The sequence below is a fragment of the Dermacentor albipictus genome, chromosome 10, assembly GCF_038994185.2.
Source record: "Dermacentor albipictus isolate Rhodes 1998 colony chromosome 10, USDA_Dalb.pri_finalv2, whole genome shotgun sequence".
In the NCBI taxonomy this organism is placed as follows: domain Eukaryota; kingdom Metazoa; phylum Arthropoda; class Arachnida; order Ixodida; family Ixodidae; genus Dermacentor; species Dermacentor albipictus.
Genome location: NC_091830.1, coordinates 65,041,211 through 65,066,748, shown reverse-complemented (window position 1 = coordinate 65,066,748; position 25,538 = coordinate 65,041,211). Strand labels below are relative to the sequence as shown.

Genomic DNA, 25,538 nt, shown 5'->3' with positions numbered 1-25,538 from the left:
ATTTCCAGAGGATCCCTCAATCAACTGGTTCCCATCGTGCGTACTGTACGTATTCAGACTGTGTCAGCATCGCAGCACATCGGTTTATTTTCCGCGCCCAGTTCAACAAGTTACTGAACAACAGCGCACGTGCATTCCATTGCTCCCCACCGAATCTTGGAACCTTTAAAAGGCACACCGTGCCGGAGCAGTTTGTACGACTGCCCGTCGATTCGATCTCCTCTGCGCGAATATTTAAAACTAGAAGGTATCGCCGTTTCGCTACCACATATCCGCATTACTTCTGCAACGATCGTCTATGCAACCTGCTACTTTGAATAATGAAGATTACGCCACATTTCATGTTGCGACGCGTCGACCTTCGGGTACTCTGCAAAGCAGACCGTACACAAGCCCCACTGCAGGTCCAGCCACGGCGCGCAGTTCTCTATGTGTAGCCGCACCCTGTAGTCGTCTGTGCGAACGCTTCGTAACGCCGGCAGCAGGGCGAACACATTATCCAGGTCGGACGGAAGTTCTCGCAGTCCGGCGAGGCCGCTGCGGCCGCCCACGTTCGTGTGGAGCGTGAGTCGCTCGATACAGTCGAGGGTCCGGTGTTCGAAGGAGAACCGCGGCAGACCGACGATGAACGCCGTGGTCAGGGCGTCGTCGTGCAGTTGCAGCTCGGCCAGACAGGGACACGAGCGGAGAAGTCCGAAGAACGTCCATTCGCTCATGGACCTGCCGATGCGCAGCGTGCGGAGACACTGGAACACGGTGTTCTCGTCGATCTCCTCGTCGCGCACGACGCATTCGCTGAGACCGAGACACTCCAGGCCGCGGCAGCGTTTCGCTATGGCCGACACGCTGACGTCGCCGATGTTGGTCAGCCGCAGGGACTCGAGGGTGAGTCGGGACAGCGCGTCCACGACGTGGGGGTCGAAGCGGCCGTAGCTCGTCAGCGAGGCGAAGCTGAGAGACAGGTCCGTGACGTTGGAGAAACTTGCGGCGTCGGCGAGGGAGCGCTCCGCGGTCGTCGTCAACTGCGAGAGAAGGCGACGGATCGTGGGCTGATTTGGAGCCAACGCAAGGTCTACGGCATATGAAAAAACTGCGTTACCCTGGCTTTATAAGAAGATAAAAGAAGTAAGCGCTTTATCAAAGGCATGATAAATCAACATTGTGTCAGGCTGTTCGCGACAGGTGAGTGAAGTGGTGTCGGTGGAGCTTCGGTCTTCTGAGATGAGTGCTCAGCACCCTACATAGAGTAAACTGGCGCATCTGGTGGTTGAATCGGAAGCATGCATATAACTTGAAGCTTGCGTACACCTTCCTATTTAAGTAGCAGAAAGGTGCAGAGCGAAATGACGTAATGTGCAGAGCTTAGCTAAATTGAGTTTCAGCAATATTCTGGCGTCAGTCTTGTTCAAGGAGAAAGCCTCCTTAAAGGAAGACGCTACGCGCCTCCAAAGTGCTACCGAATCATACATCTGCTATATAAAAGACGTCCTCGCCCTTTGTCATAAAATCTACATGTCTATGGCAGGCTCCGACAAAGTAGGATAAGTAGGACAAAGTGGGACATATATTGCGGATCACGCGTTTGGTCTCCTGGTTTTTAACAACGTTTCCAATATCGACACCATCATAAAGGAATGCTGCCGCTTCGACCAGCAAAAAACCACCGTGCCACCCATCAATTTTCCTGCCTGCTAAATACCGCCGCGCCATCTTGCATCGACCAAGCCCGCAGCCCACAAGTAACAACGTACCTGGCATTGTGCGTCGCGAACTCAAAGCTGTGTTTCCCGCCTCGCCCCTGCAGACGCTCTGGGACAACTCCGTCGCAACAGTATATCTTTGATCCAGTTCGTTGTTTGCCAGCAATTCGCTAATCTGGGCTTCTCCACCACATATCCTGTTAATCAGCCCGGCACCAGTGTGACTCCTCCTGTGGCCATGCCGTATTGCAGCCCAACCTTTCCTTCCCGTTATTGGAATCCACCTGAATGGTGCACACCGGACGACAAGCCGATGTATTTCTGCGGCGCCCGAATTGGTCACGTTTGCCGTCACTGCCGCAGTCGTTGGACGCCTCCACCTCAAAACACCTTTTGGTATCCCTCCACTTCGCCCCAAAGCTCTTCACCAGCCGCTCCCTCAGCACTTCCGAAGCCTCTGGTGCTGACCGCCGTTACGCTAGCTCACCCTCACCATAACGTCGTCAGACACTTCCGCCCCAACTTCGCCGCTCTACTTCGCCGCCATACTCACGGCCCACCTTGCCGGAAAACTAGACAATGCAGCCCCTCGAAGTGGTGCCGCACTGTACGATTTGCCACAATGTCCTCCAGTAACGCTATTAACGAGGCACAACCTCATCGATGTTCAAGTAGATGGCACATCTGTCACAGCACTCATCAATACCGGCGCACACTTCTCCATTGTGAGCCTTCAATTTAACCGTCATCTAAAGAAAGTTCTCACACCTACCATCACGCGGGTCGTACGCATCGCCGACGGCAGAAGGTTGGCGAAGCGGGAATGTTTACGGCCCCCGTAAGCATTGCTGGTCGCCATACTGTCGTCCTCTTCAGGGTACTTGCCCATTGACCCCATGACCTGATACTCGCATCGATGCCTCTACTTCCTATCTGATTATTATGCGCTTATCAATTGTTCGACATATAGCGTCCGTTTGACCTGTTTCTTCTCTCCGAACCTGCTGTTCCACCCAAGATTCGTCTAAGTCCGACTGAATTTATACATATGCCACCTCAGGTCCTCACACACATTGAACTGTCACCTTCGCCGCCAGTTCCAGATGGTGATTACAACGCTGCACCAGTTATACTGTAGTTCTCATGCACAACGTCAGAGTCCCTGATACCGCTCTCTCACCGACCACCGGTCTGCCTTGCCGTGGTGGATTCTGGCTTCACAGAGCAAGTGCTATGAAAGGGAGCATCACTGATCACGACCAGTGCTTTACCAGACCGTCGCGTTGATACTTTTGCCGACGACGACTGCTGCGAGCCTTGCATATCTGCCAGTTGTTCTAACGAAGACATTGTACAAATAATTTCAACGAGCCTTTTGCCTGGCGAAGCTGAAGTTCTCCGTAATTTATTTAACTTTTATAGAGATGCTTTCACCTAAATGATCATCCCTTGGCCCAGACAAACCTTGTCAAACACCGTATTCACACCGGAGATGCTCAGTCAATTCATCGACGACTTTACCGGGTTTCAATGTTGGAGCGTTAAGTCATTATGGCAGAAGTGGGCAACATGCTAGCAAAAGATATCATTGAGCTGTCGTCAACTACATGGGCTTTACCTGTCGTGTTAGTGAAAAAGAAAGACGGCACGTGGCGATTCTGCGTTCACTACCGGCACCACAATTGCATCATTCCGAAGGATGTCTACCCGCTACCCAGCCCAAATTACGACCTTGATTGTCTCTATGGTTCCCAGTACCTTTCATCCATCGACCTTCGGTCCGGGTATTGGCAAATTGCTGTGAATGATTTCGATTGTGAAAAGACAGTCTTTATAACACCAGACGGACTTTATCAATTTAAGGTTATACCCTTTAATTTATGTAACCTACCGGTTACCTTTCAGCGCATGATGGGATCTTTACTTCAAGGGTTTTAATGGTTGACTAGACTTTGCTACCTGGGTGACGTTATTGTGTTTTCACCTACGTTCAGCCCACTCCTTGAGCGACTCTCAGCCATTCTTGGTATTTTTCGCAAGGCTGGCCTGCAGCTCAACACGAAAAAAAAATCATTTTTGCCATCGTCAGATAACTGTACTTGGAACTCTGGTTCATGCTTCTGGAATCCGATCTGACCAGGGAAAAATTCACGCCGTCAAAGACTCCTGTACCGCACTCGGGAAAAGATATCCGCAGCTTTGCAGGCATTTGATCTTGAATCCGACGCTTTGTTAAAGATTTTACCACCATAGCACGACCCCTCACGCACTTCCTAAAGAAAGGTGTGCCTTTTTCATGGGGCTCCACCCCAGCTTCCGCTCCCTGCCGTCTCGCGACCTTACTCACCACCCCACATGTCCTCGGCCACTTCGACGTTTCAGTCACAGGTGCGCACCGATTGCAAGTGGCCACGGAATCTGTGCTGTCTTGGCACGAATACGCCGACGGCTTGTTCCGTTACCGCGCAGACACGCCAAACGTGGACGACATGGGCACTTCTACCTGCGTTCTCTCCATCTCCCAACTTTTTGACACGGCCAACGAGCAACGCCGTGACGCCACTTCGCGGACCCTCATTGAGCAAGTTGAACTGCGCCTACTAACCTATGCATACGGTGGTTCGTGCTCTATAACGGAATTTTGTTCCGCCATAATTTTTCCGTCGATGGTCTTTCTCTTCTCTGTGTGGTACTTCGATAGCTTCGCTCAGCCGCTCTCCATGAGCCTCATGACGCACCAGTTGCAGGCCATCTTGATGCCACTCGCTGTGCCCGCCGTTGCTTCTATTAGCCCGGCCTTTCTCGCTCCGTACGGCGATATGTTGCGGCGTGCGAGCCCTGTCAGCATCGGAAAAAAACAGCAACGCTTCCCGCTTCGTATTTTCAATCACTCGACATCTAAACTGAGCCATTCTTTCGAGTGGTTAGAGCATGTCGGTCTTTTTCGCGAATCCAAGTCCGGCAACAGGTCGAGCGCTGTGGCTACGGATTACGCGAAGCTCCACGCCATAACTAGAGCGCTTCGGACCAGCTGTGCAACCGACGTCATTTTACTGCATGGTGTTCCGCGACAGCTACTCATGGACGCTGGTTGTACCTTCCTTTCACAAGTCATCGCCGAATTTTTGCAGTCTTGATCTACAAAGCACAAGCTCGTTACATCATACCATCGCCAGACCAATGGTCTGACTGAGCGATTGAACCGGACCATCACCGACATGCTAAGTACGTTTAGTCAGACCACCGCGACTGGGACATTGCGCTACACTACGCCACGTTCGCTTCCAATTCTTCACGCCACGAAAGTGCCGGTTATTTGCTGTTTTACATCTTGTTTAGTCGTGACCCTGCCTTGCCCTTGGACGCCTCACTTCCCTCTGCTGATGACTCGAGGGTCTCGTGTGCCCCTGACGCCCTTGCCCATGCTTACCACGCGAGGCAGCTTGCCCATACTCGTCTGCTGGCATCACAAGAAAAACAAAAGTGTGTTTACAATCAGCGGCACCATTACATACAGCACTCTTCACCAGGTTCCCTTGTGCTACTTTGGTCCCCTTCCCGTCGAGTGGGACACTTGGAAAAACTTCCTTGTTACAAGCGCCCTTACCACAACTTACTTCAAGTGACCGATGTCAGCTATGAGCACGTCTCCGTCAGCTCTACCTTGTCGTCTGGCCTCACCTCACCTGCTGTCGTACATGTCGCACGCCTAAAACCTTACCCCTCTCTTTCTGACGGTCGTGCTTGATGTACCGGGGCCGTGCTTTTTCCACTGGGGGTCATGTTACGATGAAACGAAAACGAGGACGCCGACGGTCCTGAACACGACGAAACATTGGCATAGCCTGGTTGGGCTCTCTTCGGTCTCCTCGAAAGCTCTCTGTTTGTAAATACGTTGTGAATTGTCTTCAACACGTTACATTATATTTAAACCCGTTGAAATCATATATGACATCGCTGGCGCAGCGGTTTATGCGCCAAATTAGCTACAGTGCTACTCCGTACACTACCTTCAGTTTTCGAACAAACACGCTATTACTCTCCCACCGATGAATTAAGCCAGCATTTCTGGCACGCTAATCTACCCACCTGAACTGATTTAGCGTTCTGATTAGGTATCCTTTTAAAGTAGCTTGCCTCAACACGTTTTTTACGAGCATGGCATAGCACGGGTTCAAACAATGAAGCTGAGTGACTCCCGCATGGATGGAAGTGCGCTTCTTGTAGCTTTCTTATTTTTCCGCTGTTAGTATACGACCCGTACGGTGGCATCCGTAGCCCACTCAGATTTTGTAAGCTCTAGCTCTTCTCTGCTATTCAAACGAGGTTATTCGGACCCCACGGGACAATCTGGTCATACTCTGGAAGTCGTGAGGCGCTGTCTGGGAAGCATTTTACAGCAAGACTTTTTCCTATAGGTTTATTATTGGAGGAGACAGGAGAAATGGAAATGTTGCGTTGCCATCTCACTAAGAAGGGAGCTTCACTGCTACCATAAATATTCCTTCCCTGTGCCTCAACTAACATGCGCAAGCGCAATTCCTTCCTTACCTTCTCTCACACTGGGGTCTAGGGACCGCGTCATGTTTACATCACAAGCTCGATCTTTGGCTTTCTGATTCTCCTTTTTTGCTGCACAGCGCCCATCTACCGGCCGTACTGCAGCTTTTTCATTCGACGATTCAGCGAAGTGACGTGTCATAATCGGTAACTCTGCAGGCATGCAGTGCGTCTTACGTAGACACATTTGTGCCTACGACCTCGATTCTCTGGCCACAGACGGGGAGCATCCGAGAGGGAGGCCGTGCAGGCTTTTGTTTGAAATTTCAGCTTTTTTTTTTTCCACGCCGTGCAGCCGCTTGATACTTTTCCGACAAAGTCGCCACCACCTGACCTACGCACTACGCTTGTCTGCTTGCAATACCCAATCTTGGTGAGGGGCACCCTAACGAATGGTATTTGCACCAGCGCAAATCTTCGCGGAGATTTCTCTAGCAGCGTATATGCTACCCCAGAATGTGCTTTTTTTTTCGCGAGGAGCGAGGAATCTTTTATGGCCCCTTTAATACCGGCTCCGCAGGCGTGTATATATGCCTCCTTGCAGCCTCTTTGGTACAACCAGGCATCGCACCGACTCCGCAAAATCTGCGCAGCAAACATCCGTCGACTGCAGCTACACCAAACGATACTAAAAGAGGATCTCACCCGAAGGCTTTTGATGCTGAGGCAGTAGTCGCGGTCCCTGGTGACGTGGGCGACCTCGTCGGCTGTCAGTGCATCCGCTGCAAAGGGAAGCCCGTTCTCAGCCATCAGGGTGCAACCGAGCCAGGCTTCCTCGCTGGTGAAACTCGCTGGCTGATGCTCGCGCTTGACGGACGCCGCAGCGGGAAGTTCATCACCACCACCACCGATATTCAGGTAGACAGCCCGGACCGTTTTAAGCTACGCAGTAAAGGTGCAGAATGACAAAATGCTGAGTTGAGTGATTCCGGGTGCGGAAAGTAATGCGTACAAAAAAAATGCACGCACAAATAATGACGATAACCGAAGTACTGATAATCAGTTGGAAGCTCCGGTAGTACAGGAAAAGAAAGACAGAAAAAATAACGAACACAAATCATAAGAGGTTGGTTTTTCAGTCAAGCGGTAGCTTCTCGGTGGAAAAGCACTGTAAAATGTGTTGAAATGAAAACGTAGAATTGGGTATTCAAACATATTTTGAGGCCACATACCCTAATTATCGCATCTTCATTTTTTCTCGGCAACGGCACATGGGAGTTGCGCGACGAAACATTTATGAGATTTAAAGGACTTTGTCGTAAGGACATCAAAAACCAGAAAGCCGATCACATAACGCTAATACGTCGCACAGGCACACTGATGAGGGGCGATGAATTGTGAAAGTAAAATGGCGAAAACTAAAACAGTAAAACAGCTTATTTTCAATCGATCACAATGACGAGAATCAACTATGAGAGTATAATGAGCATGCAGCGCGATCATCAAGAGAATAGCTCGTACTATCTCTCAGAAGAATAAAATTTGTCTCAAAGGATAGAATAAGTACACAAAGAAAAGAAACGCCCTAGGTGCTTTTAACCTGACCAAACTAGTTCCTTGCTAGCGCTGTGCGGCATGTAAGCCATGAATGCGAGTAGCAGAAACATGATGCCGCCTTCACACCGAATCTGCAATACACGATCCCTAACCTAACTACGATGCGCGACAGCAATACTGGAAAACGTGGTCGTCCTGGAAGATAGCGTCGGACAATGGGCAAATGCAACAGAAAAACCACTCATTATACGAAATGCCGCAATCATAGACACGTGACCCCACCAGCTAACGACCACTGCCTAGACATGAACAACTGTCGTTGATCGCGCTGAACGCCAGCACGCACGGCGTCCGTATGAAAGCAAGAGCGTCGAGAGTTATACATGCAGCATGCGCTGTCATGCGACGCAAGATAGCGTGAAAGTCAAGCAAGCGCTCAACACGATCGCGTGAACTTGTGCAACGAAACTCTGCAATCAGCGTCGATATCGCTCGCATCAGGCGAAGCCGCAACCCCGCGTGGTTTAGCCAACTCAACAAAAAATGTTCATTCTCTCTCTCTCTCTCTCTCTCTCTCTCTAGAGGAAAAGCTCGCCATGGCGTCCATGCTTGCAATGGGGGGCGATGGGCTACCGCGCTATTACCGCCATGATGAATCTATTTGACGCTTGCCTGCTGCCCAGACGTCTGTCCAACGCAAACTGACAGCTGTGACACTCCCACATAGATCATTGTACTAAAACCTGGTTAGCTCGCAACGTTCTGTGATGACAAAGGAAGAGCATAAATAAAATGCAGCGGATCCAGCGTGCCCTTTTGGTATATCTATACAGCGAAGCTGTATTGGCGGCGAGGAGTTACGGAGTCGCCATCTATCGGAAGCGCCTCGCTGCCGTTGTATGAAGGATCACGCGGCCCGCTCCTCATAGGTTTCGATGTCAGCGCTCACGGAAAACACCACACGGGAGCTCTCCCGGAAATTTCTGTAAGTATCTTCAAAACGAGAGAAGTTTTGTACTGTCTAAATAATAATCTTGGGTAAAATGAAAGCACGGAATCGTTTATAGACGCTATCTCTTAACCAAATACGTACAGTGAACGCCAGTGAGCGCAGTCGCCGCGATGGAGTCTCCCGAACCGGCTTTTTGCGTGAAAGGTAGACAAACGCTGAGAGCAAACTCTGTGAAATATGTTCTTATAGTGTTTGTATAAGTAAATGGAGCGTAATAGAATGCACCCTCAATGCAGCGATCGCACAGGTTCGCAGCGACCGACTGCGCGTCTGCATGGTAGTCCGCGCACTCTTTCGCTTTCGCCGCGCGCGCGTTTTCGCACCGTGCCATGAGTTTTAGGCCGCAGAATATGAGCATTTGACTATACAAGCAACCATTGTTGCGTGGACGCTATCAGAGGTGTTCAAAAATAATTTCATTGTAGAGACTTCGACGCCTACGGGGACTGTGATGTGCCGTCCCGACGATTCAATCTTTTTTTTTTCTTCTTCTAAATTCTTGGACGTTCCAATATTATTTCTCGAGTTGCGTCGCACTGTATGTTTATCGGTGGGCTCAGCGTGCGATTTCGCACTTCTTCTTTTTTGTAATCCAGTGCATTATTTATTACACAAACATGATCATATGTCATGCTTTTTTTTAATGTGCTTCTTACCGCTCCCTTTCCACTCAAGTGAACTAGTCAGTATCTATAGCATTGACAAGTTCATAGACCAAACCGTGAGGACATTAGTCGGGCAGCGGACTCGGGCGAACGTCTCAGTGCGCGTTTTCCCAACATAGCAGACCCGGCGCCGTAGCAGAAATCTTCCTCGCGTCTGCGCTTGCTGCATACCCGAGTTGTAGCCGATGACTGTTTGCCGGTTTTATGTTTCGCGAGCCAACCTTCACGCAGCTTCTTGTCATGCGGCTACGTGTGAATAAGGCCGACACCGGGCTCCGTTGCGTACGTCCGGCACTGCGGCACCGAGCAGCAGCCTACCATGTTGCGCGCCTTCAAAGGCAGCCACTACCTATTGCAGTGCTTTCAAGCGTTGTAATGGAGACATGCGAAGCGGGAAAATCTCGCCACTAAACGAGGACTGCAGCGTACGAGGGAATTTAAACTCTCGTTTTCAGCTCGGTTCGGCGCTCCCGAAGCAGCCGACGCGGCCGCTATGTCCACGTGATCCCTCATAACACGTCAGGCCCAGCTTTTCCAGTGGTGGAGCTCGAAGCCAATAGTGATGCAGTGTTCAGTGCAAGGTATACAGATGGCTGAAGAGTCAGTGTTCACGCGCGGCTTCTCATCTGGCCCCAGCAAGGAGCTCAGCAATGCAGCGCACCTTTCTACATAACCAGCGTTATTGGGGTTGAAAAAGCCAAGCTGATTTTCTGCGCCCTGCGTTTGGGGCACCCAATCTCCATTTGAAGGCGCAAATGCGACCCTCCACGCGGCTGCGAGGCGGCGCAAAGCATGCGCAATGTGACGCCGTCTTCTCTGGTGTCATCTCTCCCGTCTCATCGCGGCCCCATCGCCCTCTCCACCAACGGCCAATGACCCGTATGCTGCGGGCGAAGTAGTGTGAGCCGTCGCTCCTAAATAACACCACCGTCCCGCAGCAGCGTGGAGCTATTCGGCTGGGGGCGAGCTCCACCACTGGAAATGCTGGCGCCACCGTCGGCTTGACGTGGCATGAGGGATCACGTGGACACAGCGGCCGCGTCGGCTGCTTCGGAGTGTCTGTGAAGAAGCACGTTTACGTAGGTCAACTAATCACAGCGAATCCTGACCATGAGAAGGAATTTCACAGAAGAATAAAAATGGGTTGGATCGCATACGGCAGACATCCTGAGCTCCTGACTGGGAGCTTACCGTTATCATTGATAAGGAAAGTATACAATCAGTACATTTTACCGGTGCTGAGATATGGCGCATAGACTTGGAGACTGACAAAGAAGCTTGAGAACAAGTTAAGGACCGCACAAAGAGTGATGGAACGAAGAATGCTAGACATAACATTAAGATACAGAAAGGTTTGTATCGCAGAGCAAACGGGTATAGACGATATTCTAATAGACATTAGGAGAAAACAATGGCGCTGGGCAAGTCATGTAATGCGCAAATCAGATAACCGTTGGACCAATAGGGTGACAGAATAGGTAGCAAGAGAAGGGAAGCGCAGTAGAGGACGGCAAAAGGACGGATGGACGGATAGACGGATGGACGGATAGACGGATGGATGCTGGTGCGACGAAATTAGGAAATTTGCGGGTGCTAGTTGGAATCAGTTGGCGCAGAAGAGGAGTAATTGTAGATCGCAGGGAGATGGCTTCGTCCTGGCAGTGGACATAAAATCAGTTGATGATGATGATTACGAAAACGAAGCACCGGGAAATGGCACGCTGAAAAGACCGATAAGCATACAGTGCGACGCAACTTGCGAAATCATATTGAAACGTCCTAGAATTTAAAAGAAAAAAATACTGAATCGTCGCGACGGCGCATCACAGTCACCGTAGGCGACGAAGTCTCAAAAAATAAATTATTTTTGAACAGCTCTGATAGCGTCTACGCAACAACGGTTGCTTGTGTACTGTCAAATTATATTCTGCGGCCTAAAACTCACGGCATGGTACGAAAACGCGGTCGCAGTGAAAGCAAAACATTTGGACATGCATGCAGACGTGTAGTCGGTCGCTGCGAACCCGTGGCTTCATTCTGTTATGCTCCATTCGGTTATACAGACAGCTCACTATAAGCACATATTTCACATAGTTTACTCTGAGCGTTTGCCTTTCTTCCACGCAAGAAGCCGGTTCGGGATACTCCATCGCGGAGACCGCGCGCAGTGGCGTTCACTGTGCGTATTCGGTATTCTATACTTTCAGTGTGCCCAAGATTACTATTTTGACAGCAAAAAACTTCCCTCGTTTTGAGAGTACTGACAAAAGTCTCCAGGAGGGCTGCCGCGTGGTCTTTTTATTGAGCGCCGTAAGCCAAACCTATGGGCCACCGTGACGGATCCATGTAAAATATCGCTGGGTAGCAGTTTAAGTACGAAAAATTAGTCGGGGGCCGTACGTATTAACTAAATGTTCTTATGCTAGAATTGTTATTAAGAGATATATATTTAGTCCATCCTGATGCTGGACATATTAGTGAATACGGCCGGCCAGTGTAAAGCAGCACTTACGAACTAAACGCGTTGCAATTTCATCTCCTGGTTTAGTAGTATTGAGTTCTTGCGCTGCGGAGATGACCGTGATCCCTTATATACTACGCAAGGGAGGCGCTTTCGACAGATGGCGACTCCGTAAGTCCTCGCCCCAAATAACGCACTAGCAGAAGCGACAGCACCAGCAGCATGTGGCAGCCACGGTCGGGAAAGTCCGGGATGGTAAACAAGGAAGTCTGGCTTCAATATGCATCACCCATGAGTACCAGTTAACGACACTTCGTCAACTCAGCCTGATTGTAGCGTCTCTCCTGTTCATCACGCCAACGCTATATCACACTGGGCTTCGGGCTGAAGGCCAGTGTGATATAGCGTTGGCGTTATCAAATGATAATAAAGCGAAACAACCTGACCCCCGAATTTTCGCTTTGAAACGAATTTCTACGGAGCGATCCGTACATGGATGAACGCGATGCTTCCTCATTTCATAACGCCAACGCTATATCACACTGGCCTTCATCCCGAAGGCCAGTGTGATATAGCGTTGTCGTTATCAAACGATAATAAAGCAAAACCTGACTGCCGAATTTTCGCTTTGAAACGAATTTCTACGGAGCGATCCGTACATGGATGAACGCGATGCTTCCTCATTTCATAACGCCAACGCTATATCACACTGGCCTTCATCCCGAAGGCCAGTGTGATATAGCGTTGTCGTTATCAAACGATAATAAAGCAAAACCTGACTGCCGAATTTTCGCTTTGAAACGAATTTCTACGGAGCGATCCGTACATGGATGAACGCGATGCTTCCTCATTTCATAACGCCAACGCTATATCACACTGGCCTTCATCCCGAAGGCCAGTGTGATATAGCGTTGTCGTTATCAAACGATAATAAAGCAAAACCTGACTGCCGAATTTTCGCTTTGAAACGAATTTTTACGGAGCGATCCGTACATGGATGAACGCGACGCTTCGCAGATCGAAGATGACGACAATGAAGATGATTGCGCGTGGTGCGAATCAGTCATCTTCTCTTGGCCTACCTTTCTTTGTAAACATTCTGTAAAGATATCCTGCACCTAACTCTTCGGATCCGTCAAGGTATTTTATCGGTGATTTACAATAAATGTTGTCTTGCGTATACCTCAGGCGAATACGAAACTTACGTGCGTGTTTTTCATCTGGTCAGTAACCCGTGTTTATATTTTTATAAATATACATGAATTTTTTTTTTGTTCTTAGACTTTTGCCGGCTCCGCGTTGGGGGGTCAGCAGGAGTTTCGGCGACTGCGGCGGTGAAGCCCACCAACCATTTTGTACCGGGGCAATAATGCGCGCCTTCATTTCTTGTTTATTCAAAATACGTTAAGAGCTGAAAATTAAGCCGTCCGCGCACATTAAAGTTGCGTGCTTTTCTATAGACGAAGCAAAACTTAATATCTGTGAGAGTTATACAAGTTCGACTGTTGTTTTCATTTTTCCCATTCACGCCGTCAGCACGCAACCGGAGGAGGTGCATCAAGAACTATAGTTTCTAAGAGCTGATGACATTTATAGCAACAATTAAAATACAACAGACTAAACTCCGAGTAATTCACAATAACCAACATTTAGCGACTTTCCGTTTAATATTGTGCGTTTCGGCCGGTAACCTGACGACTCTGTCAAAGAAAAAGCTACCAGCACTCTGATTATTATTGCGCACAGTACGCAATTCGTCCTACCTTAGGGCAGTTGAACAGAAGGTTGACGAAAGTCACGGGCATTATCAGCAGGTGATCAGCGCCCATGGCTGGCGTAGTGCCGAGCAAACACTCGAGGTGCGACTGATTGACGAGTCCTTGCATCCTAAACTCCTTGTCATTCTGCAGCTTCAGGTCGTGGTACAGGACGAGGGTGGTGACCGCAGGAAACCATGCTGCCAGATCGGATGCGAGGTTCCTGCATTTGGTCGGCCAAGAACGTTGCCTGGTTAAGGAAAATAAACGCTATAGCTTCTATTTAGCAGCGTCTAAAATACTACGTGAATGTTAGACACGGTGAGAAGATTATAAGCGTAGCTGACACCGTCCAGTCAAATGCGTACGTGTAGACAAACCCAACTGCGGCAGGGTGGGACATGCCTGCTCAAATTGCAGCTTAACATCGTACGAGTTGAATGCACGTATCATACTCGGGGTGTGACTGGCAGACGCTATGGTTGGCGGATCAAGAAATGCGCGCAAATCTGAACAGATGTGGCCCTTGATGCCTTATTCGAAATGACGGTTAAGAATCTTTACTATTTATTTATTATAGGCTTCACACACAACAAGATCAATGAAATTAGCCTGGAATATAAACCTGCCAATGAGAAATAAAATGCTAATATTTCAAATACTGCCTCCTGCATTCAGCCAGCATGTCCCAATGCAGAACGGCCATGTCCATTAACTGTCACCACGTCGCATACACAAAGCATACCTTTAGGACATGCCCAATGGCTGTATGATTCCTTTTACATGCAACCTTTAGATGCGCGTATTTTTAAATCAGTTAAGGTAGAGATAAGCATCCAGAGCTTGAAAAAACGGTGATAGCAGCTTTCAAATTGATGACCGCCGCACCACCGCAAGAACTCAATTAGTACTCCTAAACCACGGGGTGAATTTACAACGCATTCAGTTTGTAAGTGCTGCTTTACATTGGCCGGCCGTATGCACTAATATGTCCAGCATCAGGATGGACTGAATATATATCTCTTAGTAACAATTCTAGCATAAGAGCATTTAGCGAATACGGGCCCCGACTAACCTTCCGTACTTAAACTGCCACCCAGCGATATTTTACACGGATCCGCCACGGAACCCCGATCACTCGGCAATTGCGCTGCTGAGCTCGAGGTGACGGGTTCAATCCGCACCGCTTGAGGCGTATTTGAATGCCGCCTAAATGCAAGAACACTCAGTAACTTACATATAAGTGTACGTTAGACCAAAAGCCCAACAAAAGTGTGTACCGATCCCGAAATGTAGCGCAGTCTAAAAAAAAATGTGGGCACGACCTCTCTCACAGGCGCTCTTCATACAAACGAAAAAATCCTTGAATGTTTTTTTCCGGCGTTGAGCGCAACCGCAGTCGCGTCACAAGGGTTCCTCGAGCACACGAGTCCGATGCTTAAGCGCGCTGCGTCGCGAATGCCCGAGGTGAAGGAGAGACTAATTCTGTGTTCGCACACACCGGAGCACCACGCTTCTCGGGTTACACGCGAGGACTTCGCCGGCGCGATTGCGGAAGGAAGTGAGGCGAGAATTCGCGTACAAAGGCTGGGTGTGTTTGAACTGGTGCGGCCTCCTATAGGCTCTTTGCAACCGTCGCTGCCGGGTAGGCATATCCGAAACGTCCGAGCTTGCGCCGTGGCTCTGGCGGCGTGACTCAAACTGTTTCACCACAGAGCCGAGTCGCAACTAGAGTTAAAATTTCATTCTAGAGGTTTTTTTTTTATTTCACGTGCAAAAAATGACGACATGATTACGAGGCACGCCGTAGTGACAGACTCGTGCATTTCGAGCACCTATGGTTCTTTGACGTGCACTCAATGCGCGGCACGCGAGCAGTAACCTGCTAACTTGGGCTAGTTGGTGTATGTCTGAAGAAAACGAGTAACAGCGCTGAACAACGGGACGTGACTGAGATAGGAGAAGCGCTGTCAAGCGCTGTCTTTGGATTTGCAAACGCTGTCTCGGCCTTTTCGCATTTCGCGCCCATCGCAACGCGGCCGTCGAGGCCACGTTCTGCACGTCACCAAGGTGACCTTCGGTGATGTACAATGCACGATAGAGAGCTGGCGGAGTCGGAGTACGTTCGAAAGATAGTTGAATCGTACCATGTCAACGAACTCTTTGAGAATAGGAAAAGCGTTCACGCAGGGTGACAACCGATAAAGGACTACCTCCTCTTTGGTAGGGGTCCCTCGAAAAGGGATCTATGCAGATTCCTCCATGGACCTAAAGGCGAAACCTTGCACGCAGCTTTTCAAACAACAAGAAGTTTGACAGAACGCAATGTTTTATAATAATTTTAGTGCTTGCAAAATTTATTTCATCATCATCATCATCAGCCTGGTTAAGCCCACTGCAGGGCAAAGGCCTCTCGCATACTTCTCCAACAACCCCAGTCATGTACTAATTGTGGCCATGACGTCCCTGCAAACTTCTTAATCTCATCCACCCACCTAACTTTCTGCAGCCCCCTGCTACGCTTCCCTTCCCTTGGAATGCAGTCCGTAACCCATAACGACCATCGGTTATCTTCCCTCCTCATTACATACATGTCCTGCCCATGCCCATTTCTTTTTCTTGATTTCAACTAAGATGTCATTAACTCGCGTTTGTTCCCTCACCCAATCTGCTCTTTTCTTATCCCTTAAAGTTACACCTATCATTTTTCTTTCTATAGCTCGTTGCGTCGTCCTCAATTTCAGTAGAACTCTTTTCGTAAGCCTCCAGGTTTCTGCCCCGTAGGTGAGTACTGGTAAGACACAGCTATTATACACTTTTCTCTTGAGGGATAATGGCAACCTGCTGTTCATGATCTGAGAATACCTGCCAACCGCACCCCAGCCCATTCTTCTTCTGATTATTTCCGTCTCATGTTCCGGATCCGCCGTCACTACCTGACCTAAGTAGATGTATTCCGTTACCACTTCCAGTGCCTCGCTACCTATTGTAAATTGCTGTTCCCTTCCGAGACTGTGAAACATTACTTTAGTTTTCTGCAGATTAATTTATAGACCAACTCTTCTGCTTTGCCTCTCCAGGTCAGTGGGCATGCATTGTAGTTGGTCCCCTGAGTTACTAAGCAAGGCAATATCATCAGCGAATCGCAAGTTACTAAGGTATTCTCCATTAACTCTTATCCCCATTTCTTCCCAATCCAGGTCTCTGAATACCTCCTGTAAACAGGCTGTGAATAGCATTGGAGAGATCGTATCTCCCTGCCTGACGCCTTTCTTTATTGGGATTTTGTTGCTTTCTTTATGGAGGACTACGGTGGCTGTGGAGCCGCTATAGATATCTTTCAGTATTTTTACATACGGCTCGTCTACACAATCCATTTGGCAAGGAACGTTCGGTGCAGGGATACTCTCAAGCCATCGTAGCCGTTTGTACAATTATGGTCGTTACTGTCGCGCGATATACGACTTTAAGTTTAAAGAAGCAGCGTCATGTGTTTTGTGTAGTCTCTTACTGAAAACGTATAAAGAAGGCCGGGCCACACCGTGTGTCACCGGTGAATCTCCTGTGCTAGGCGGTAATGGAGAGAGGTTTACATCGGAAGACTGCAGTTCATGCGCATGTTAGAGATATTCTTGGCGCCACTCACGCAAGGAAAATAAAGTATTAATGCAACACCTGAATCTATTAACCACGCGTGTTTCACGTTCAGGTGCTTTTGGAATAGTTTTTATGTGCTCGCATGCCTGTATGTCTTGACACTTCGTACATATTTCTCACGTGTCCACATTTAATGTTCAGTTGAAAAACAGCGCTTGTGTCGCGTCTATTCTTATCCATGTCCGTTCTTCGCGCGGCTAACTGGCGAACTTTGGGTGATTCCCACCAAAAAAAAGAGCTAAATTCTAGCAAAACAGTCGAGTGGTGGCACTATGCTAATTTTGCAACAGTGCATAGACGCATGTCCGCATCACAATGGCATCCAAGTTGACCGTGAGAGAGTAACTTCTAGACCCCGGAATGCGCTCCATGAAATCAAAGGTAGAATTCAGAAAGCTTTACGTATTTAGGTACAGTTTATTACTGGCAAGTCACTTCCGTAAGTTCAATGTCCGCTGTGCCGATCAGCATGCCTGTTCTTACGAATCGCTCTAGAACACAAACTGTGAAAGCCTACAGCGTACACCGCCTACGCAGCGTACAAACTGCGTACAAACTCCCAAATATAAACGTACATTACCCTCCTGAAAGCTATCGGAGCGGGCATGTTTTATTTAACCCGCATTCCGTGAAAGAAAGTGCCGCTTACGTCCAAGAAACAAAAGCAAAGAACACAAAAAAAGGTGTAAGCTTCCGTTTGAAGTTATTCCGGTTCTTTTCCACTGGAAAGAAAAATGCGAGCATTCGCCGAAGGAATCCTGACAGGCTCACCTGTTATGAACTATGACAAGTGTGGGCACATTCTTCAAGGCCTTCTGTGCAGCTTCGAGAACAGGGCTGGACTCGTTAAACTCCTGGCACCCGGCGAAAAGCGCAGCCACGACTTGCAAACTGCCAACCAAGTTGCTGTTGGTCACCAGGTCCTGCGGACTCATGGTCACTCGCCGTTTGTCTTCGTTGAGGACGATTCCGCTCGGCGCCGAATGTTTCCCTGTCGTCCACGCGCTTTCCAGCTTCAGGGCGACGAGGCCCTCGCTGTGGACGAGGACGTCGGGGTCTCCGAATTGTCGTATTATCGTTGCCATCCTCTCTTCCGAGGCCATACTTCCAAAGCATGCGACACCTTTCCTGCGGATACCGTGGTAAACAGAAAAAAACGTTACATTCCAACACGTGCTCAATTTCAGTGCTACCAGCATTCAGTACTGACGTCGACAGAATTACGGTGACCTGCGTTTTTTTTTTCTTTTTATCCCCTTAAATGCTTCTTGATCATATTTTGCAGCAAAGTATTATGTTCCCGAACGTTCAATACAACACTTGGCACTCTTACATGCCTGCTTTGTCAAAATAGAAAAAGAGTTTGCCCTCCTGTGGCTGTTGTTCTTTGACAGCGTCAAGCCTACCAGCGAATAGTGGTGGCGTCTCGTCTAGTCCCCTCCCCGCAATCACAGTCTCCCCCTGCTTGTTTTGGCTGCTTCTCGTCTTCCCTTCCCTGCACACCTCCGTTATCTCTGTGTATATATCGTGTCGCGCAAAATACATCTACAGTTGCAAGTCAGCGTTGTGTTTCACTCTTTTTCTTCTTCCGTTTTTTTTCTTTTGTGCTATATTGGTTCTCAGCAATATGGCAACAAATCTTGAAGGTGATGCCTTGCTCTACTGCAGACGCCAGAAATGACCACCTAACGCCAAAGCTGCCACGATTTGAACATTGCCTACTGCGTGAGGCGCCGTCGAAGGCAACATCCATTTTCTTTCCTTTCATTTCTTTTTTTTTTCTGATAAATCAGGCAATTACCTCAGTGTTATATTGTGCGATGGGGACAATAAAATACAATCTCGGTACAAAATTTGAGCAAGCACAAAGCAAAGTTTTGTGCAAAATATTTTTCAAAAGGACAGACTGGTGGACTACTTGGTACGGCGTTATTTGCACAGTACCGCATGGACGACGAAAGAAAAAGACGGGACACAGCGCTACCTTTTTTTGTAAGTACTTTACAAAAATATTTTTCTAAAGTATTTATTCTAAAAATATAGACAGCGGATTTGCGTGACGTTGCAGAATCACAGCCACATTTCCAACAAAGCAGCTTCTTTTGAACAGTTGTGACGGGCCTTTCAATTCCCGCATGACTCGCACGTTGAAAGCCTTGCCCACATACAAAGCCTTCCAGCACTTGATTAAGCAAGCTTTAATTTTACGAAGGCTGTAATTTGCGCACACATTTCAACTCGCGAGCACATCGGCGTCAGTGGTCCTCCTTTTATTACTAGACTGACCATCGTGGCGTTTATTGCTCTCCCAGGGCAACGGGCTAACTGCTGCGCCCTTCGTAAAACACATTCCTAAAGCTCCGTTGCACTTGCATACGTTATTTTACGGCGAAATACACGACGAACTGGCAGAATAAACATCACCTATACGTAACCCATGACGTACCCTAAGGGATAGGTTATGAGTGATACTTATATTTCGTGAAATTGCAATCTTTTTTTCATCGAGTGCAAACAAGGTACGTCCCTTAGCTCCCTAAGTACACCAGCGCTACTTACTACAAACCTCGTAAACCGCATGAATACACGAAAAAAAATGACGATTCAGTTTTACTTCCAATGTTCCGCTTAAGAGGAGGCTTTAACTCGGGTCTCTGTCTGAACATATGGAAAAGGAGAAATCGTTTTTTTTTTTTCATTCACTGCACCAAACTGTATGATGTGTGTTGCATTTAAAAGAAAAAGTGAAAATCTAGTGACTGTTGGTGGCGAATTTTCGATTTGCGCAGTCAATGATTTCATAAGAATTGTTAAAAATCACAAATCTTAACCACTCTAACTCATCAATGAAGAACGATATACCAATTTTGTAAATTGCATCTGATAGTACATCTAAAGAGGACGAAACTGATGCAATACGCATGGCTCTGAAATTTATCACCAATATGTGAGCAGGACTTTCGCAAAACCCTTGTAAACAAGGTAAACAATTTCACGTAATACAGGAACTGACACATCACATTTTTGCGCTTTGAATGCTGCGATATCAACTGCGATATCTGTTCTAGGTGCCGAGCAACGAATTTGTAAACTTCCTGCTTGGGCTTTTTTTTTATGCTTACCAACTTTTGACAATTTCTTTCAAAATATTCAGGCCCAAATCGGAATTCCGCTTCCAACAATCACTATAGTTTCACTTCCTCTCGCAAATGCAACAAATTTCATTGTAATGGGGCCCAGTGGTCATCTTAGGAAAGCGTTTGTGCGTTTTAGGTGTTTTTGAAAAGGTGGAATCGCAGTTGCGCCCGAACTGAAGCTTCCTTTAAAGTATCGCCACAGTTTACACTAAAATTTCGATCAGTTCCGGCAAAAGTAAGCTCGGTGCGATATCTCTAGGGACAGTGAAAAGCACTGTGAAATGCCCATAAACGCTTCAAGGTGGACATTGAGCTTGGGTCGGGATGGGGGAGGGGGGGGGGGGTTGAGGCTCATGTTTAAGTACATAGGAATGGACAGGAGAAATCATTTTGGGGGGCAACAGTGCACCAACTTAAAAGACAAGGTGCAAACCTATGGTAGGATACGGAATTTTTATTTAGGCTATGAATATTTTTTTTTAAATAACCGCTGAAAATCACAAATGCTTACAAAACGAAATACGTGTTTTACAACTCCAACTCGCCAATAAAATATTGTACCACAAATGCGCAAACTACAGCTAACGACACATGTAATGCCCTTTAAACTTCGTATAGTAGCGACACTCTCCTCCTCCGCCTTCCCTCCTCCTCGTTTCTCCTCTCTTTCACGCCCCCTCCTCGACCGTGGCGCCGCCTGCACTGCTCGAGCGTGGCAACGGCGCCAACATGCGCTCCTCGCCACTGCGTAGACGCTTCTCGAGCAAACATGGCGCTGATGCACGACGCGAGTTTAGCGACTGCAGTTCACATAACTACGATACCTGTTCTTGGTGCAAAGTTACAGATTCGTAAACTTCGTGCTTCTAGTTTTTTCAAACTTAGCGATTTTCGGCAATTTCTGTTAAAAAGGTACAAGTCATGGATAAAAATGCCGCTTCTAATTGTCACTATAACGCAACTTCCTCTCTGAAATGAACAAAAAGTTCATTAATATCGGCCGAGGGGTTATCTAAGAAAAGCACTTCTGCGTTTTTCATGTATATGTGAACAGGCGGCATCGGAGTTTAACCCGAGCTAAAGCTTCCTCTTCAAGCACTTGCTAACGAAACTGCTTTACGAATGCCGTATTTCAACCACACACGTCTATTTATACAAATACAAATGCCTTTATTTCCATAAACGTACAATTTATGGGGGATTTAAGGAAAAAGTTGCTCGCAGCAACTTGACGGGCCTTAAACCCGGTCTGAGGGCAGCAGCAGAAGGCACAGGCACTGATTTAGAACCGACAAACAATACATAAGCGAAAAAAAAAACAAAGACAATGACAAATTGGCTTAGACAGTATGCCAGCAAACAGAAGTGCAATGGAGAAAAAGAAAAAAAAGGAAAAACGTTACAAATCATAAAAACTACGCGAATCCACAGTGTACAGTATTGTACGTGCATATTTGAGACAGGTGTGCCTCAGTTCTTCCTGAGTGTATCTTGGTGGAAATAATGGTTCTCCCAGGGTGGCGGGCTGCATTCTGTGCCGTTCTTACAGACCATCTGCAGAGTGTTTCACGTAACTTGAACCGAGGTTTTAAAAATGTGCTTAACTGCAGATGAATGAAAGCAGCGACACAGAGCTTGCCGTCATGTGGCGCACTTTAGAGTATGTTTCTATATCCCGCTCCATTAGTTAATTAACCAAGATCGATTACGCAAAATTATAGCATTCATTTTAGGGCCAAGTGCGTTTCAGTGCGTTGCAGAGGGGGTCCAATTTTTCGCGACAAAGTACAATGCTCAGTGGCGATTTTTTCTTTTTCTGGCGTTTCAAGGAAGCCCGCAAAATATATGAAATAAAACCACGTGACTGCGCTCGTGTGATATTGTACTGCAGCGCGCTCAACCGTGTTTCGAGCGTATAACTTGTCAGGGACGACGGCGCTTCCTTTCCGTGCGCCACAGCCAAAGATGCTGACGCACTGTGAAGCCGACGCCTATAACGCCGATAACGCACTGTAAGCCGACGCCTATGACGTCGGCGCATGACGTCGGTCCAGAGTGCGCGCTCATTGGTGGATGTTCATGTGCATCCGCCTCGGAGGAGTAAACGCCCCCTTTTTTCTAAAGTTGTATCCGACTATAGAGATGCGGCCGCTCGCTTCGCCACGGTCCGCGCGCACGGTTCTTTCGCACGATGCGCGGTTGAGAGCGCTGCTGTACGATACCGCATGAGGACAGTCACGTGGTTTTATTTCATATTTCGCGGGCTTTTTCAAACACCGAAACAAAATCGCCATGCAGCATGCACGTTGGCGCAAGAACATGGATCGGTCGTTTATGAACCCTCTCTACAACGCAACGAAACGCACTTTGCCCTAAAATTGTTATTACATATGTTGCATAATTTATCTCAATTAACTAATTAAGCGGAATATAAAAATACTCTAAGCATTGTCGCATGACGGCAAACCATATGTCAGTGGCTTCATTCAGCTGTCGCTAACCACTTCTTTAAAATCCTTTGTTCAAGTTACGTAAAGCCCCCTCAGGAGCATTGGCATACGTAATTTATTGCAAAGGCCGCAATGAACTCGCCGACTCCAAACATTGCCTACACATCACCTTTATCCTGCCACTTACATTTACCAAATGTAAACAAGGTGCCTGGTTAAGTTCAGCGAAGACACAAGGATAATCTACAATGAACTTCGTATAACTCATGAAAATACCGGAGAAACGAGGGTTCAGTAATGTGCAAACCTCGGAATTGAGCTACATACTTCAAACTTCGGCCAGACAATGCACTTGTGCTGCACCATGCCATTTCCACTTAATGTAAACCCTGTCTGACTGGAGTTCTCTAGGGAAACTGCGATACCTTCGGTGAAATGGACATACATTTCATGTTTATGGAGTTCCTTCTTTGTTCTTCTTTTTTTCAAAGGCTGTATTTAAGTCACGCTGCTGAAACTATTTCCAGATATCATACTTACGATACCATCTCCCTATCCTCGAAATTCGAACAATGCGCTTAAAGAAAAATAAACACGGCTTAAAAGACGAAACTTCTGCTGTCAACAATGTAGGACGTTTGGTTCATTCAGAATTTTTGATAAAGTCGTGCCTGTTTAGTATATGCTTGCAAGGTCGTGTAATGCATGTACAGGTCATGTTCAATACACATCAGCCATAACAAGGCCCTAGTTCACTTTGAACATAAAACTGCTCTTCCTTGTGCTTCTCCTTGGGTAGCGGGGGAACTTTCTAAGCGCTTCATATCACGCCTTTGAATAGACAAACAACGCATGTTGGACGATATCCATTCATTTCCAATTAACCCCCACACCTAAATATATTCCGGCCCAGCACTTCTAATACCCCACATTCCCTCCAAGTATAACCTCGGCGAATAATGTAGTTCTTTCGGGACACTGTGAATACACGTATATAACGATTTTGAAAGATTCTACTCGCCCAAACAGCTTCGCTGTAAGGCTCGGGAGTACTGCCTCTAAATTCTGTTCATAATTCTAAGAGATTGCACGAGGCAGTTACATCGTGACGGTTCAGGCAAGTTCGGAGGACGATCTAATCCAGACCTAATTGGACTGGTAGCGCCATCCCAACGCAAAACTAAAAACCACACATACGCGTTAGATCTCCGAGGCGTCGAACGTCACGGAGGCTATACAATATAAAAGAGCATGAGGCACGGAGACGGAGACTACCAGGCGACGACGCACGAGCAACCGGCGCGTTTCATGTCAGTGAAATGAATATGCGCTTCTTCCAAACGCTTACTTTAAATTACCAAGATAAGTGAAGAGAGAATCTCGAGTGACGCGCTCAGCACCTTGCGAACGCCGCGCTTTGGATAATCAAAGCTAATGTTCTAGCAGTGCTGGCTCTGTTTTGACTTAATGAAGCTATCATGTTTGAAGTTTTCTGTGGTAATTCTGTAGTCATCATACTCACGCACTAGCAATCCATATATCTAGCGCACAATCGGTTTAGAAGCTCGTGCGCGGGGAAACAACCACAAAAGAAATATTGAGCACTGAAACACAGACCCGGTCAATGACAGAACTAGTTGGCATGGCGTGTCATTCCACTGACCTGCCGATGGAAATTCCACACGCAGATTCACACGAAGTGACACCGATCACATTCCAAAGGCTGTCGTACGCAGTATTTCACACAATCCATTCAACCAAGCGAGCAGCTGAAGCCGGGGACAGCATAGAACACTCCACAGAATTCGGCTAGGTAAAGAACTTCGGATTGGATTTCAGCGCCCTGTCAGCGGCTTGCACGTTCTGTATTTGGGGAAGATAACAATTTTCAGCAATCCAATTCGCTTCCGGCGCTTGTAATAAATGAAAGCATCGCCTTCGAGAGCAGCTTCCATCAGTGAGAGCGAGCCGTCCCCGGGTGTGTGAGTTGGGCGACCCCTTTTGATTTCAACATTATCATTCATTCAGAAGTGTGTGCGCTTCCTACGGCTAGTGGGTCTCGGCTTCACGAGAAGGCCTCTTCGCATCCTTGTCGGCGTCCTCACGCGCTTTCTTTCACGGTCCAGCCAAGCGCGTCGCAAACTGCTATGAAGACTCGGCCATGGCCTCTGCGCAAAGTGGCCTTGGTCGGCGTCATACGCGCCTGCCAAGCAATACTGCTGAAGACAAGCCTGTTACTTCGGTTCGTATCCAATCCTGCTGCAGTGTCTACTTCAAACCAAGCTTTCTTGGCGCGCGACAAAGCGTTCCAAGCAGCGCCGATGCTTTCAGCGCTGTGCAGCGTCTGGCTGGAGCCGTACATTCTTGGGACGCGTTGGGCGCGACGATGATTGAACGGCGAACGCGGGCGCCCTGGTGCGCACCAGTTTAGATTTGTCGAGGATGTAACCATCTTCGGCGCTTCAAATAGACGTGTCCAAACCCACGAGTTATAGGATTGCGCCCTCCCGGACTCTACAACTTACCAAGCAGAAAAGAATGAACTCGGAATGTTATTGGCAGCGCCGGGAAGAACCACAGATACACCATCACTTTGTCTTGTTTTAGAGCGAAAGCTCTACTACGCCATGTCTCCGAAGGTC

At 47.9% G+C, this 25,538-nt stretch overlaps 1 protein-coding gene across 3 annotated transcripts; it reads right to left on the bottom strand.

The window, feature by feature from the left end:
* Nucleotides 1-52: 52 nt before the first annotated feature.
* Nucleotides 53-24,823, bottom strand: LOC135904164 (uncharacterized). Of its 3 annotated transcripts, none has more exons than XM_070527934.1 (5): nt 24,560-24,823; nt 18,081-18,437; nt 13,659-13,902; nt 6,906-7,142; nt 53-1,022 (listed from the first exon to the last, which is right to left on the bottom strand). In XM_070527934.1, exons 2-5 carry the CDS (start codon nt 18,410-18,412, stop codon nt 309-311), a joined length of 1,527 nt encoding a protein of 508 aa, XP_070384035.1. In that variant the 5' UTR covers nt 18,413-18,437; nt 24,560-24,823; the 3' UTR covers nt 53-308. The 3 variants fall into 3 exon arrangements, with proteins under 3 accessions (XP_070384035.1, XP_070384034.1, XP_065290846.1); XM_070527933.1 differs by lacking the exon at nt 24,560-24,823 and adding an exon at nt 18,643-18,710; XM_065434774.1 differs by lacking the exon at nt 24,560-24,823 and adding an exon at nt 18,643-18,710 and having other exon boundaries at nt 13,659-13,875.
* Nucleotides 24,824-25,538: the final 715 nt, after the last annotated feature.

Excerpts from the sequence above, each read along its gene's own strand:
- LOC135904164 (XM_070527933.1), bottom strand. Across the intron at positions 13,903-18,080 it reads CTTGTCATAGTTCATAACAG|GCAACGTTCTTGGCCGACCA; the intron begins GTGAGCCTGTCA and ends TTCCTTAACCAG. Across the intron at positions 7,143-13,658 it reads TTCTGTTCAACTGCCCTAAG|CTTAAAACGGTCCGGGCTGT; the intron begins GTAGGACGAATT and ends TTTACTGCGTAG.